Raw genomic sequence first — 17,150 nt, 5'->3', positions numbered from 1 at the left:
AAGGATAATTTTTGGCTTCAATATCTCGTGGAAAATAGGTTTTCCCCATAGCGTAAGATATTACGCAGTACTCGTTCCCTCTCTAGAGAGAACCGAGGTTACGTCAGTAACCGAGTACGTTTTTCTTCATCAGGAAGTTTTCCGCATGAACGTCATTATGAAAAACGCCATGTTCGATGCAGTGTTGTACCGCCAGCACAGCCTGTCTCATGATGATTCGTGCCGTTGGTTCATTCAGTTCAGGGTTACGAATGATGAAGTCCAGCAAGCTCTCGCAAGGTTCGGGGTACTCCATGACGAGAGTGAATTTTCGAGGGTGTTCAAACCACTCGTACAGCTGTATGACGTAGGGGCTTCTGGGTTCTTGCCTCATCATTAGCAGCAGCGCCACTTCTGTTACGAGAGGTTCGGGATGCCCAGGGTAGAGAAAAGTAGCAGACAGAAGATTAGCTGGGTACAAATCTCATTTTTTAATGTACTTTTCTTTGACCTCTGTAGATACAGAGCCTTTTCAGCTCAAAGTTATTTGGTGCTTCTAGGCTTATTATTTCTCTATAAAATGTACAGCTAATGCTTCCTACAGGTGTATTGTCTACAGTAATCAGCACTTAAACAACTAAATACACATTTAGGTTTTAAACAACTTACAATATCAAGATGACGATTGTTGTCAATCTTGCTGATCTGCTTGATGGCAACCTGCAAAAAAACAAAAAATGTTTCATTAACAGTAACAGTATTCGGGCAATTGACCTCGCACTAGGTATTAAACCATCTGTAAATTTTTTCAAATGTGTTTTGCAAAAATGTTTGTACAGTTCGGTAATATTTACCTTTTTGCCATCAAATTTCCGTTTTCCCTCGTACACCCTGCCAAATCCCCCGGATCCAATCATCTTTCCTACCTTGAAGAGAGACGCAAAGGACTCTGAAAAACAGAAAAAATATTATAGATATATGAGCTTGCTAAATCCTTTGAATTAATAATAAAAGGTTACACTTTATTTTAAGGTGACGTACTTACAATGTACTGACTCAGATAAGTACTGGGTAATATTAATTGACTACATCTACTTACTATAGAGTTACGGTTAGGGTTTGGTTTAGGGTCAGTTACTTGTAAGTATGCATCATTTACTGTTATTACTATAGTAAGTAGATGTACCTACGTCACCTTAAAATAAAGTGTTACTGGTAGCACTTTATTTCACAGTCCTGTTCCCCATGTACATACTATGTACTTATTAAAGTTATTACAATAACTGGGTAATAACTAGGTATGAACCTTCACCTAAACCTAACCCCTGTAGTTACCTTTTATGACATTAATATGGGGAGAATAATATTATTATTCTTCCAGATCAATAGATAAGTCATAAAAGCTACGTAACAGTGTACTAGTTTTGATGGGTGAAATAACGCAAGACCTTTTTTATGGTGTTTTCTTTGGTTTTCTGATAATATTGTTTAATATGTCAATGCAAAATTATGGTTACTCAGCCCTGATCTGCCCAACCACTCCAAGTATGTTTGCTCATAGTACAGTGTCAACATGTCACCATTTTATAGAAGCTAAACTTTTCCTTTGTACTTCATGTTGTGTACAGAGACTTGTATTTGAGAGCCGATACTGTAACGGAGGGTGAATGTGCTGAGGAGCTGCTCCAGCTGGTCAAAAACACAGTAGAGGAGTACTTTGTTGCACCTCCAGGTAAAAAAAGAAGGAATTAACCAGAGATGGAAGATCTCTGTAAAAAAAAAATTAGAAGTAACCGAACATCTGTGTAACTGTCACGGCCCCGGGACGTGGTGGAGGAAACACGAGGAAGACGACGAGGAACAGGAATTTATTTAAACTTAGGAGTCACAACACACGTCATAATACAAACGAGAACGGACAAGGAATAGGGAGAAACAGAGGGCTTAAATAACACAGGGAGACAAAGGAACATAATTGGGGCACAGGTGACACAGATGAAGATGATTAACTAAACACAGGTGAATTAAATGAGGGATGATGAGGAGCGGGAAAACTGAACAGGACTAAACCAAAATACTAGAAAAGGGGGAAAACACAGTAACACTGTTACAGTAACACTCATAAATAATCAATCTTTCTTTTTTAATGTAGGAAACATCCCACTACCAAAGAGAGAAGAGAGATCTGCTATGCTTAAACACTGAAATGTAACACTGGCTCATACGTTGCATTATAATAAATATGTATTTAGTATATCAATTGTGCTGTGTCTAGACTCTAGAGAGTGGTAATGTTCCAAACATATTTTATGGAAGTTATTAACATTCCCTCTATAGAGATCGAACAAAACAAAAACAAATTACAAATCAAACACAAATATAAATTATTTATAAGGAACCAACAAGAATGGCATATTACAGAGATAATAAAATAATCATAATTTACAATAAACAACACATTTACATAACAAAATGTCAATGCAATAAAACTAGAAGACAGACCAGAGAATGTTGAGTTTGGTTTGCTTTATCTGCCTTTACATCACTTGATCGTGGGGAATTCTGTCATTCCAATGATACCGGATGTTGAGCTACTTTTATTGTTTGTCTAAAATAGCGGCAAAGGGATTTTTTACATAAATATATGAAAATATGTGATGAAATTTTCAGGATTTGATGTTACTGAACAAGATCTTGAATGTAGCTATTGTTAATTATTCAGAAAGCTGCGCTGAACGTCCTGTCGATACGTCAGTGATTAGTTGAGAATGGAAACAGAAAGTGACTGAGTAAGTTTTCGGAAACGAAACATTACTTTGAGGCGGGGCTTGAGTTGATGCTTTATATACATTCATGACATGCCTCTGCTCACTGACCAGAGACTCGGTGTAATTTAGCTACCTGACTATTCAGGGAATATTCGTATTCAACAACCCAGCTCGGTAAGTTGCATAGCCTAGCCTATGAAATTACTGCACATTTATATTAACGCTAATATCCAGCTTTGTATAAGTATACGATGTTGTAGTAGTTCTAGTGCTTTTATATTAATCTCTTCCTGACAGACATGGAACTGACAGTAAAACTGTTGGGCGGAGATGAGAAGCGGCTGGTGGTGAGCGGTGATGCCACAGTTGGTGAACTCAAGCAGCTCATTTCTCAACACTTCAGTGAACCTCGTCACAAACAGAAGCTTTCTATCGACAACGGTCACCGTATCAACCTTGATGATGATTCCAGAAGCCTCAGCAGTTACGGGTTGCTCTCAGACACAGTGGTGAGTCTTGTCATCACGAAACCTCGACCTTTCCAAGTGTTCGTCACGAACGTGAAGGGCCAGACCAAAACCTATGATGTTGATGTCAATGAGACCGTAGATCAGCTCCAGACTAAGATCTCCCGCAAAGAGAATGTCCCCAATGATCAGCAGATACTGATTTGCAACACCAAACAACTGGAGGCTGGAAAGATGCTGCAAGACTATGACATCACATCTGGAAGCACCATTCAAATGACTCTCCGTCTCCGAGGAGGATAATGAAGGAGATCCAACTCTTTATTAATGACTTAAACATGTCAAAATATAAAAATCCTACTCAAAGACACTTTTTAGTCGCTATCTATAAGATTATCTATAGCTTATAAATGTAGGCTATAGGCCTCACATGTCTGATATTATAATATTTAATTTAAATTAAGATTTAAAGTATTTATGTGATTGAATAAATTGATAATATATGGAATAAGAATAATCCTTTCTCATACAGTTTTAGTTTAAGGCCATATATGCTGGCCTATACCCTTTGTTATTATATGAATGTTATGCATTATATTTCTATATTGTAAATAAAATGTAAATACCAGTCCTGCGCATTGTGCATGTTTTTTTGACTTAGTATGGAGTAACTGGTAAACACAAAACAGCAGTAGGCTACTTCTAATAATTTCAAACAAACATTTTCATATTATGGATCACTGGATGTCAAATATAATAATTGTATTAATACAGTAGTCTATGTATTTCCATTTTGAAATAAATAGGAGCTGATCACGTGTATATTCATTAAGTGTATTTTTATTAAAACAAAAATATAACTAGATTATCACTTCCTGTCCTTAGACCATAACTCTGTACTTCATATAGAGTAAAACCTATTTTAAATGTAAGAAAAACAGCATTATAAATAATTATATTTAAAGTATCACTACTTTGTCATGACAGAAAGATGTAGTTAAAAATAAAAAGATTGTTTTTATGGGGTGTCACACAGTGTCCCTTCTGTGTCAGGTAAAGTAGGCAATTTTCAGAGCGGCTAGCAATATATAGCAAGTCCATATCATTAAATAATGTAGGATACTTACGGATCAAATTTCTGAGATCAGTTTGAGCAGCAACAGGTAAATGTGAAAATTTGGTCGACAGATTTTTCAAGGTTTCAGAATTTAATAAACGAGCAGTCGAAAACGAAGCACTACTCATTTTTAAATCATCACTCTCAGGTGAATAGTCAGACAGAGAGACATTCACAGGTACAACTGTTACAGCAGCGGCCACATTTGACACATCAAAACGAGTAACATAAGCCTTGAGCATATTAACATGACAAACCCTTGATTTTCTCCTGCGGTTAAAAGTATTCACAACATAAAAAGTCTCTCCTAACTTCGCCTGAATTTCATAGGGACCGACAAATTTGGCTTTCAAACGAGAGCCTGGTATTGGTAATAAAACAAGAACTCGGTCCCCAATCTGAAATGAACGTTTTACGGCCTCATGATCATAGCGTGTTTTCATTTTCTCTTGAACAGCACTAAGTGATTTCTTCGCCAAGCTCCATGCAGTATGCAAACGCTCACGAAAACTACTGACATAATCTAAAACGTTCATTGGCTGAGAAGAACACTCATCACCTAGTATCTGTTCTTGCAGAACCTTCAATGGACCACGTACAGAATGACCAAAAATTAACTCTGATGGACTAAAACCAAGCGATTCTTGTGTCGTGTTACGGACAGCAAACAATAAAAGAGGAATTTCTTCATCCCACTCTCATTCTCGCTCTACACAAAAGGTACGGAGCATCGATTTTAATGTTTGGTGAAAACGCTCAAGAGTGCCCTGAGATTGTGGATGATAGGCACTAGACACTTGGTGTTTGACATCTAATTGATTCATTACTTTTGCAAACACCCTTGACATAAAATTACTACCCTGATCAGATTGAATATAACGGGGCAGACCAAATGTAGTGCAGAATTTGACAATGGCTTTAACAATAGATGGAGCTTTAAGAGTTCGCAAAGGGATTGCTTCAGAAAATCTGGTGGTCACACACATTAAGGTTAAAAGATAAGAGTTTCCAGATTTTGTTTTTGGCAGAGGGCCAACACAATCAATTAAAATACGTTTGAACGGTTCTCCAAGCACTGGGATTGGTTTTAACGGAGCTGGGGGAATAACTTGGTTTGGTTTACCGACGCGACTTGCAGAACTTTGCTACATCAGATTTCAAAGATGGCCAAAAAAAATGTTTTAACAAATTATCATAAGTTTTCCTGATGCCAACATGGCCTGAGAGTTCATGTTCATGTGCGACGCTTAATACCTGTAGTCGATAAGGCTTTGGAACCATAGCTTGGTAAACGGTACTCCAATTCTCCTCAGCTTTAGGCGGAGACCATTTACGCATCAACACCTCTCCATCGCAATAAGCGATCGAATGCTTTGGCAAGGCAGTTTGTTTCACTGCAGTTCTGAAGCAAGGGACCAAACTAGGATCCGCACGCTGCGCTTTGATCAACTCCAGTTTACCTAAAGGCAGATTAAAATCAGGAATGGCACACACATTCAACTCATTCACATTGTTTACATCCTGATCAGGTTGATCAAGAACATCAGTAGACAAAAAAGATTCAGAAAGATCCAGTGTTTTACCTCAAACTTACGAGATTGAGCACAAGTCACTGCAAAAGCACTAAACACATCAGGAAATGTTTCACGCAACACGTCGTTACCTTTTTTTACATCAACTGGGTAATCCGTCACTTCAGGTAAACAGAAAACTTTCTTACCCGCCAAATCATTACCAAGAATGAGCGATACTCCCTCAACAGGTAACTCAGCACAAACATCCAATTTGACAAGCCCCGAACTTTTGCCAGACTGTAAAAATACATTGTGCAGGGGAACTTTAACAACAGTCAGATCGATTCCTTTTACTAGTACATCAGCCTCACAGCTAGAATGGGTAGAAAAGGATAGTACACTCTAAGATAAACGACTGAGCCGACCCAGTGTGTCCCTCAGGATGCGGACAGGTTTGGCTTCAGACCTCGACTCATCAAATGACACTGTTCCGTCAAAGATAAACGGCTCGAATGCAGACTCAGCAGTCGAAAAAGATGAACCTTTCAATGAACATGTTCGACTATCAACTAGGACCACACTCTTTGAAGAGTGAGGCTTTCCGCTAGATTTCCGTTTCAAAGCAGGACAAGCTGAAATGAGGTGCCCAGCCTCATGACAATAAAAACATTCACGGCTTTCTATATTGTCACTACCTGCGTTCTCAAAGTCACCACATCTTTAACATTTCGTGTACGATCATAAGAATTGCGAACTCCACAAACGTTTGCCCTGGCCCCTGAGATTTTACATGATTCCTAAATTTTTGACGGTAGGCTTCAGGAACTAATTCGTAAGCGCGCAGCACCGCATTCTTCATCGCATCATAATCTTAACTCTGCTCAAGAGTCAACGTGGAACAAACTTCTTGGGCTTTCCCAACCGATTTACACTGCAACAGCAGCGGCCAAACATTTAGCGGCCATTGAAGCGTGGCGGCGATGCGTTCAAACACAGTGAAGTATGTATCCACTTCACTTTCACGAAAGAGCGGGACTAACGCAATTTGTTTACTGATTTCAAAACTTTGACTAATGCCGAGTTCAGACTGCACGATTTTAGCCTTCGATTTTGGCTCGCCGACAGGTTTTGAGAAATCGCCGACAAATGCCCGAAATCACAGGCAAATTGGTGCTCGTTCACGCGAGTGACAATCACGCAGTGTGAATGAGCAAAGACGCGATCTGAGAGAATCGCCGACGAGTCGCCGACGCCCGTGAGATATTTGGCATGCTAAATATCTGGACCTGTCGGCGATTCACAATCCTGCTGTGTGAATGTGTTCTGACGGAAAACTACATCGGCGATGACCGACAGCCAACGAGCAAGATACAAGGAGGAGGAGGAGGAGTTATAGACCAGAATATCAGTATTTTAATAGATAGGCCTATATTTACAATTATATCAAACAGAAACAAAGCACAAACATTTGCGTGACCAGAAGCAACAGCAGGACATTTGCAAAATTATTTATTTACCCCCAACTCTCTTTGCAAAACACAGTCCTTGCTCCCCTCGTCTTCCCAACCATTTCCTGCATAAACTGTTGTTTTTTTTTTCGCTACAAATCAGTGCACAGACAATTTGTAAAGACGATTCTTTCTTTTGTAAAGTCATGCAGTGTGAAACCTCCTGTCGCCAATCCATCGTGCAGTGTGAACACAGCAGAAACTGAATGTTACCCCCAGATAGTCATGCAGTGTGAAAACAACAGTGACCCGATTATTTTGAAAATCGTGCAGTCTGAACTCGGCATTACTTGCAAATTGCGTCGACATGCAGATTCAGAACCAGGAGCGGAAGTGCTGATTGGAGAAGACACAGGCATACCTGCGCCGGGTGGACCAGTAGTTGGAGACCTGTTGGGAACCGTAGTTTTAAGTTCCAGCTCCAGCTCTTTCAGCCGGATTGCGCGCTGAGTTTCCAGCTCGACTGTTCTTACGTGCAACAGCTGACTTTGGTACTGCTGCCGGCTCAGTTCCTCAAGCTCCTTTAACTTAATGGTCAACAATGGGTTTTGGGGAGATGGCAGCTCAGCTGGATCTATGCTAATTGGTTTGGGATGCTCTGCTCCCGTACCCACGGAACTCGATATGGGATTTGCAACACCCGCTAGCTTGGCCTCCGCTGGCAAGATCCCATTTTCCACCATATATCCCACAACTAGTCCCTTAATCTCCCTCTTTACTGCAGCTCGAGGCACCTTGATGTGATAAAAATCCGCGATTGCCAATAAGTCATCTTTACAACAGTCTTCTAACTGCTGCACCGTAGGCCGAATCGCAAATTCCTCTAAATCAAATTTAGAAGACATCTCAAAAACACTGCCGAATTCCCTTCCCTTTAAGGTAAAAACCCCAAGGCAAATGATAAAAAAAAAAAAAAAAAATAAGGCAACTTTCATTAAATCGAATGAACCATTTGTTTAACGAACCTGGTCGTTCAAACCGGAGCAAAGCTTGAACTGGTGGGCGAGCCCCCAATTATGTTACGACCGTCTAGGGCCAGCCGCAACATAAATGAATGTGCGCTCACTCACAAAGATAGCGTTCAAACAAATATAAATTTATTAACAAAGAAAAAAAAAGAGAAGAAACATATATATATATTGATCAAATCGCCTAATGAAAACACTTCTAAAATCAGGAGATTTCAATGTCACGTACCTCTACAAATTGAATAATCCAACCAAAAATAATTTATAAATAAACTTTAATATTTCAGTTTTGTAGCCATAGCTGTTTTGACATTAAAAGCCTCTTAAGAACATCTAGAGAAAAGCTTATCCCAGGAAATAAAAACAACACTGCACTATAAATAGACTGAAAGCACAAACAAGTCACCTGGGCCTATTGTGCACCACACCTGTTTCGCATGCTGAATGACGTACTCCACTTACCTGAAATTCCCCCAATCACGTGATCATGTGGAATGCTTTCTCATTCCAGTGATCTGTTTTCCTGTTATGTCTAAATGAAACTCAAGCAGACGACTATTTTTATGTTGATTTTTAAAAAATATTTTAAGTTTATGAAACATATATGTTGATAAACTATGCACTTGTTGATGTAGCCTATCACATTAAACAAATGTCCTACCCAGGGGCGTAGCAGCCATTATAAAAGTGGGGGGGACAAAATGGTGTGGTGATGTGACCCAAAGGTCAGTCCTTCCAGAAAAATGCGGAGTTTTTTTGTGATTGTTGCGGGCAAAAATCCTTGATTATGCGGCGATGGAATATGCAGGATATTTGCAATTTTATGTGATGAAATTGCGGGAACTTGCAAAAACTGCGGTTTGATGAAAAAGAGAGAAAAAGTTATTCCCCAACACCCTGTTCTCACTATGCTACTACCTTAATGTAAAGAGCTATTTCTTATTACTTCCTATGATAAGCAAACATAGGCTACTACATCACAGAAAGTGCTGGAATATTTAATCTTGTTTTATTTCAGACCTTAATAAACACATGGCTCAAACTTACAAAACATTGATGAGTCAAACAAGTTATGTAGCTTTACAAAAGGAATATGCTACATCTTCTGTAAAAATGAATAAATAAAATGTGAAAAAAATGTTTCCTGTTTTACAGCTTTTTTTTCTTTTCTTTTTAATGATGTTCACGTCGCGTAATTACGTCACTTCATAACGTTCCCATGGCAACAGGGGGAAACGGCTGCTCTCGTGTGAAGCAAACGCAACATTTTTCAACTTTCTGCTAAGATTTATGTGACTTTTTTTTGCAACAAAAATGCGGGGATTATGAAATCATACAAGCCCCGCATATTTTGCGTGAAAATCGGCAATTTATACGGCAAAAGTGCGGCGTATTTGAAAAAATGCCCCCGCATAAATATGCGGACTTTGGCTGATTATGCATTGAATCATGCGATCGCATAATCGCGTTTTTCTGGAGGGACTGAAAGGTGATGTTCATAATAATAAATTCTAGATGGAATAGCAGTTGGCATTTTACAGCACCCTAGTGCCAATTTTGGGAACATGCCATGATAGTTTACAGCAACCTATTTTTGTGAAATCATACTCGAAATAAAAAAATATTGCAGGACTTGGGACTTTCAGACAACTGTGGACATTTATACTTTATTTTTATGAAATAAAGATATTTTATGATATTTACAATATTTCAGTTAAACTACACTTTTATCTTACTTCTTAACAGTTGGACCAAAAAAAAGTGTTCAATGAGTAACTTACAGAACCGATTACATAGCCTAGGCTACAGTAATTTTATACAACAGACATTTTATAAAAATATATCAATAAAACCTAAATCAATGTATTCGGTATTGGACATCAATTTAACATTGACATTAGATGTTGAATTTACATTGAATTTTGGTCACCCGACGTCGCAACCAAAATTTAACCAAATATCAACGTCTTATGACGTTGTGTGCCTGCTGGGAATAATCTGTCATGTCTCATTTAACAGACGCTTTTATCCAAAGCAACAAGTAGGAGAGCATTTAACACACACTCGGCACAATCCGGCGCGACGTGACGAGGTCCATACGGGTTCTGTTGTCTTACACGTCTTACAGCGTTACAGTAGGTTAAATCATAATAAGGAAACTTTACGTGTGATTCATGTCATCGCGACATACTGTAACAGTGTGTGTTTGAAAAAAATGATGTAGTCCTCTGCTTTTTTTCTGGGGTGCATTAGACGGCCAAACAGCAAAGCGACTAAACAAACACGAAAATTCGCAAGAGCAACAAAAGATTTGAAGCTCATGGCAGACGCGCCCAATAGATGCTTTGCGCTGTGATTGGCTGAATGTTAGCTCACTCAAGTCTAAGAAACAAATCAGAGAACACGGGCGGAAATATTGGCGCTGAGTAAAAAAAAAATGCGGGGGACAGAATCACCTGTTTCTAAAAGTGGGGGGGACGTGTCCCCCCCGTCCCCCCCGGTTGCTACGCCCCTGGTCCTACCCATGCAGCAAAAAGCCTACAAAACGTTCCCTACAGTTTCCATAGGTCTAAATGCTGAGGTTGCATACGTTTTTGTAATAACCTAAAAATAACCTTTAGCATACACAGAACGTTCTTTAAAAAGTAGGTTTTATTTTTATAACCATAAACATTACCTTTCCAGAAAGTTGTTCTAGGACCCAAACAATGTATAGCCTAAAGCAAACGCGATTTTTTTTAAAGCCTAATCGTTATTTTAAATTTAACAGAATAAATGTGTTTTATATAGGCCTATTGTATTGTTTATTGGCAGTGAACATCATGATGATGTCGATGATTTCTCAGGACTTGTACGTCAGCGATTAAGTGAGAATGAAAACAGAAAGTGACTAAGTTGCAGAAACAAAATATTGAGGCAGAGCATGAGTTGACGCTTTATAAATATTCATGCCTCGGCTCATATGTGACCAGAGACACATTGTTTGATTTCGGTGTGACTTACAAGAGTTAGGCTATTCAAGAAAGCAATTCAGCGAAAGCCGTAGGCTATAGCAGCCTATTTGGACAGCTCGGTAAGTCGCATTTGCCAACAAATATCGCTCATTCATTTTAACGCTAATCTCTAGTTTAAAAAAAGTATTAAAAAAAGTAGTTATATGATGTTGTAGTAGTTCAAATGCTTATATTTTATCTTATACTGCCAGACATGGAACTGACAGTAAAACTGTTGGGCGGAGATGAGAAGCGGCTGGTGGTGAGCGGTGATGCCACAGTTGGTGAACTCAAGAAGCTCATTTCTCAACACTTCAGTGAACCTCGTCACAAGCAGAAGCTTTCTATCGACAATGGTCACCGTATCAACCTTGATGATGATTCCAGAAGCCTCAGCAGTTACGGGTTGCACTCAGGCTCAGTGGTGATGCTGCTCATCACGAACCCTGGACCTTTCCAAGCGTTTGTCAAGAACGAGAAGGGCAAGACCAAAACCTATGATGTTGATGTCAATGAGACCGTAGATCAGCTCCAGACTAAGATCTTCCACAAAGAGAGTCTCCCCAATGATCAGCAGATACTGATTTACAATGGCAGACAACTGGAGGCTGGAAAGATGCTGCAAGACTATGACATCACATCTGGAAGCACCATTCAAATGACTCTCCGTCTCCGAGGAGGATAATGAAGGAGATCCGCGACCAGGATTCATTACTGATCCAACTTTTTATTGACTAAATATTAAACATGACAAAATATAAAAATCCTGAAAGACACTTTTTAATCGTCGATTAGCCTATCTATAGCCTAATGTACCTATAGGCCTAACATGTCTGATATTAGAATATTTAGTTTAAATTGTGATTTAAAGTAGCCCATTCATGTGATTGTATATGATGAGAAGATTATTCTTATTCCATATTTTATTTATTCAGTGTCAGTTTAAGGTCATATGTGCTGGCCTACCATTTGTTGTTATGAATGTTATGCATTATATTTTTATGTTGTAAATAAAATGTTAATACAAGTCCTGTGCATTTTGCATGTTTTATCGACTTATTAAAGAGTAACTGGTAAACACAAAACAGCAATTATTACTAATAATTTTCATATTATGGATCACTGGATGTAAAATATATTGTATTAATACGGTTGTCTATGTATTTACATTTTGAAATGAATAGGAGTTGATCACAAATGTACATCAATTTTCTTTTTATTTGATCAAAATTATACTAGATTATCACTTGCTTCCCGTAAAACCATCTGTCCTCAGACCATAACTCAACACTTCATATAGAGTATAACCTATTTTAAATGTAAGAAAAACAGCATTAGCTTTGGTCAGTGGCGTAACGAGCCAACACCGGGCCCTTATGCAGGATTATCAAGGCGGGCCCCCTACTACAACACGGGATGACGCAATGTCCACGAGTAGGCTTTTGCATGCAATACGCAAGGAACTGTTTACACCTGGCCACTTCATGCTTTTTCTGTGATCGTATAGCTATCCGATCGTGAAAAGACCAGGTGTAGATGCCCTTCGAAACGCATTCGAGACGGATTTGAATCCGGTCGCTCAAACCACTTCAGGAGGAGCTCTGGGCCGCATTCCAGACGACACTGGACAAGTGTAAATACATCTGGTTGTTGAAACCACATATGTCAATTTTACTTCTCTAAAAATGCTAAAAAAAATAAACGTGTGAGAGCGTGTTATAGGCTATATGTCATAGTCAGATACGACGCTTCTGCAACAACACGCATCACCGCAGATGAGCATCTATTCATCAAGCCAACGCACAAACTATCGCATTCGCAAATCAAAGTGAAAGTAAGTCGCAGACGCTCGCTTAACACACAATCATCTTCATTAAAAGTAAAGAAACGAAATGATCTTACCAGTACTGTTGCCGCTCTCTCTAATTGCGGTCTTCGATTTAGAAATTTTAGCTGATGATCAATAAAATGCAGCTTATCTGTTGCTTTCGGTGACGTGAACTCTATTAAATCTGCATATAGCGCGGAAATTGAAGATCGGATTTATATCTGTTTTGCAAAAACACATTTATGTGACCAGCTGTAAATGGAATCGTTTTGATAAATCAGTAGCTATCCGATCTGAGAAAACGCATGAAGTGGCGCGCGCGTGTAACGTTAAACAGCCGACCCGGGGATTCGATCCCCAGTCCCAGCTCAAAACAAATTACACCCAAATCCATGATTGTTCGTTTCACACATGTATTTAATGATCTGTAAAATATGTTGTTGTCATTATTTATTTAAAACAAAATCGTGATAAAGTAAAATGCGATCAAACTAAAAGTAGTAATATGCGATAGGGGGCCCCGGCTGTCAATCAATATCTTCCAGTCAAGCGGGCCCCTGATTGGTCCGGGCCCGTAAGCAACCGCGTACCCTGCTTACCGATAGTTACGCCACTGGCTTTGGTGTTTAATTTGGTGTTGATAGTGTTGCAATTGTGACACGCATAAATTTGAGTCACGATCTGCTCCGAGTATAACGTCATGGGTTTCCATCTCTTCCAAAGTTCAGTAGTTATGGTGAGAACTCAATATAAGCTGGTTGTTTTGGTTCAGAAGGAACTGTAAAAGGTGGCTGTTGTTTGTTTACGGCCCTCGGTGACTGACGTCTGTCTAACTCTGCATAACATGAAACACGCAGATGACGTGTAATGTCTGCGCGAGTATGGGTGTGTGGAGGTATGGAAAAACATATACGTTGAGTCGTTGACAGGCAGGTAGGACATCGTACCATTGCATTCAGACTGAATATTTGGACTGATTGGACGAATATTTTATGGTCCTACACAGAGCCGTTGAAAAACAGAGTTGCGACACTCCCATAGACCACCATGGAACTTTGGAAAGTAACGCGTGTAGTGGAGCAGCCAATAGTTCCAAACACTGAGAGTTCCAGCATTGAACCCCATTCATTTTCAGTGTTTCCGAATACGCTCGCTGGTAAATTAATGAAATTACTGTATTTTTTTTAAAAATTTTACACATGTAACCCAGTAGGTTATAACTATGTTGTTAATAAGTTACTTCAATTTATTAGCTTGTATTTGTTTAATTAAGAGATAAAATCTGAATTAACCATTCATCTTTGTTTGTGATCATACGTGTATTTGTGCCTTTAAGAGCGCGCGTGCATGATATACAAGTTTGATAGAGGTGTACATGTGGAAAACGTGGCTTTAACCATCACGTTAGGTGCTTGATTATTTTATTGGTGTATGTGAATTAAGTCCCGCCCTCACTGGTGTTTTGTGTAATGTGAGTGGTTGTTCGGGACATGAGAGTTTTTGTTGACAAGCGCGAGAGAGAGAGAGAGAGAGACGGAGATTCAGAGAGACGCGTTTGCGGGTACAGAGTGATTTGATTGACGATTTATAAGTTTAAACAACCGTTAACTGTAATGTAGATCCAAGATGAATCGCTTGTGTGTGCGTCTTTGAGTTTGTAGCCAGTGTTTTTATAGTTTTTGTTTCGTGTGGCTAACCTGCCGTGTGGGAGCGAATCCGAGTGTTTTTCGGTTAGTTATCACTGCGCATATCAGCGCATCTGAACTGATAGTTTACAGCGACAGTTATACAACCGACTAAAGACTGTTTAACCTGGTTGTCGTCCTTCACAACGAGGGAGACCTTGAGGACCAGATAGCGCCCCAAATACCCGCGTTATTTGGGGTTCCTCTGGCGGCGTGGGAGGTGCATTTCGTCGGCTGACGAGGGAGAGAGAGGACGAGGAGCTGCGTGAGGCCTGCTGCAGGATTCCGGAGTTGCAGTATCATTGCACGTGGAATTGAGGTATCTTTGTTTGATTGATTTTGTGCTCAGGAGAGTGAAGGGGCCATTTTTCAGTTTCCCGGCCACCACGAACACGAGCCACGATTCAGGCCTGCAACGGGGTGGGTTGTGTGAATGACTGGTGTGTATGTGTGGGCCCACCGCATTAAATATTATTCAGTGCACTGAAAATAATATGTGTATATTCAGAGTATCGTTTGTATAATATGAGTGGGTTATTGTGTACATTTCTCCCGTTTGCGGTAATTGGTGCTACCTATACCAAGTATATTTGACCTGGAGACTAATTCCAGTAGGTCTGGCAACTGATATAGATTGCCTTTAAAGTTTCAGTGTTTAAATTGTGTCAGATTTTATGGCAATGTGATTTTGTGAATATTTCACATTCTGAAATTAATGTGCTGAGCTAGTTATCCTTCAGTTACTTTATTCCAATTAAATCTTTTATTTGTTCTGTACTTTTACTCGTGTGTTATTCCTTTAAAAGTGTTGGTTGACGTCATTAGTCAGGGGGTGAGAGATTTAATTCTGAGTAACTCGTAAAAAGAAAGTATAGATTATTATTCTAATTTTCTAAAAGAGAATTAATTCATTTAGTGACACCAGAGGGGCCTAACTTCAACATCTGTAGGCATTTAGTTATTGAATCTGGAGCGCTGTCCTACTTAGTTACAAGAAAGACAGGTAGGGGGCGCTACATAAAGTGGGGGCTCGTCCGGGATCTCCCTCTGTGAGTCACACAATAGTTGATGCTGAAAGAAGAAAAAGAGGAATTAAGCTCAACACACCCCTGTAATTACATCATAAGTAACTGAAAAGTGCATAAAGTGTCATCATGGCTCTATCAAAAGACCCCAGTCTCCAAGCAGAGTTGGCCAACTGGTGCAAAGATGCTAGCATTGAAGAGACTCATGCTTTAATGCTGTTAAACGTACCCGTTCACACCGAAGTGGCCGAAATTGAAGAGGCGATGGAAGCTGTAAAAGCTCTAGGGAGAGTTCGTGTAAGGGACACGAGAGAAGGACCCACTTCACATTACCTGCTGGTGTTGTGTGAGTGCAGACAAGCCATCGACTAGTGATCGACCGATATATCGGCCGGCCGATATATCGGGCCGATATTTGCGGTTTTTACGTGTATCGGAATCGGCCGATACGCGGCTGCTGCGTTCGCCGATAGTTTTTTCCCGGCATTATTTATAGACAGGCGTCCACAGGCAGCTCTGTGCTGCTGGAGACGCTGCAGTTCACGTGCAGACCCTGCACTGTCCCTCCCCCACTAGCAGAGTGCAACCTGCGCTTCAAGATAACGGTAACTTTTAAACTTTCAAAGCATCTTTTAACTGTTTGACTGCTGAAATATTGTAAAACACTTTGAAAATGGAAACACGTTGCTTTATAACTGTTATGTGGTTGCAACTATATAGCTAAGCAAGTTTGTGGGTCCAAATGGAAAACGCGAATGACTCGTCTATAAAACTGCTTGCTTGCCATTGTATTTAGGGAGCTGCAAATAGCTGTAGGCTATCCGTTCAGTATGCATTAGGGCTGTCAATGAATATTCTAAATACGAATATATATTCGAATAGTTTAAAAAAAACTGAATTTTGAAGGTGAAAATTAATATTCGAATGTGGAAAAACACGCCCGCGGTAGCAGACTAACGTTACCACAGCACAGCTCGCTCGGAGCGCTCAGTGTCGGTTCTATGTACTGTGAAACTTCAATTAATGTATTTGTTTCAATCACTGAATGAAGCCTGCTATATACCTTAAATTGCTTGCACAAAACTCTTGATCAGCACTCAACATTTGTTTGTTGTTGTTCATTTAAACCGGTATGCGCGGAGAGCGTGAGAGAGAGAGAGAGAGAGAGAGAGAGAGAGAGAGAGAGAGAGAGAGAGAGAGAGAGAGAGAGAGAGAGAGAGAGAGAGAGAGAGAGAGAGAGAGAGAGTGCGCCTGCGAGTCCGGGCGAGCCAGAGTGAGCTCTGCGGTCTTGGCCATTA

The 17,150-nt window shown here is 39.8% G+C and overlaps 2 protein-coding genes across 2 annotated transcripts; both read left to right on the top strand.

The window, feature by feature from the left end:
* Positions 1–2,930: 2,930 nt before the first annotated feature.
* Positions 2,931–3,524, top strand: LOC130097125 (uncharacterized). The gene has a single exon (XM_056263829.1). It carries the CDS (start codon positions 3,047–3,049, stop codon positions 3,515–3,517), a length of 471 nt encoding a protein of 156 aa, XP_056119804.1. The 5' UTR covers positions 2,931–3,046; the 3' UTR covers positions 3,518–3,524.
* Positions 3,525–11,528: 8,004 nt separating this feature from the next.
* On the top strand, positions 11,529–12,091 carry LOC130097188 (uncharacterized). The gene has a single exon (XM_056263942.1). The coding sequence runs from the start codon at positions 11,529–11,531 to the stop codon at positions 11,997–11,999; it is 471 nt and encodes a 156-aa protein (XP_056119917.1). The 3' UTR covers positions 12,000–12,091.
* Positions 12,092–17,150: the final 5,059 nt, after the last annotated feature.

Source organism: Rhinichthys klamathensis, unplaced genomic scaffold (genome assembly GCF_029890125.1).
Source record: "Rhinichthys klamathensis goyatoka isolate OS25496 unplaced genomic scaffold, OSU_Roscu_1.1 h1tg000210l_1, whole genome shotgun sequence".
In the NCBI taxonomy this organism is placed as follows: Eukaryota; Metazoa; Chordata; class Actinopteri; order Cypriniformes; family Leuciscidae; genus Rhinichthys; species Rhinichthys klamathensis.
Note: the sequence above shows the minus strand (reverse complement) of the source record. Positions and strands in the feature narration are given on the sequence as shown.

Bases quoted from the DNA above. Each gene is read 5' to 3' on its own strand.
- LOC130097125 (XM_056263829.1), top strand. From the start codon at position 3,047: ATGGAACTGACAGTAAAACTGTTGGGCGGAGATGAGAAGCGGCTGGTG.
- LOC130097188 (XM_056263942.1), top strand. From the start codon at position 11,529: ATGGAACTGACAGTAAAACTGTTGGGCGGAGATGAGAAGCGGCTGGTG.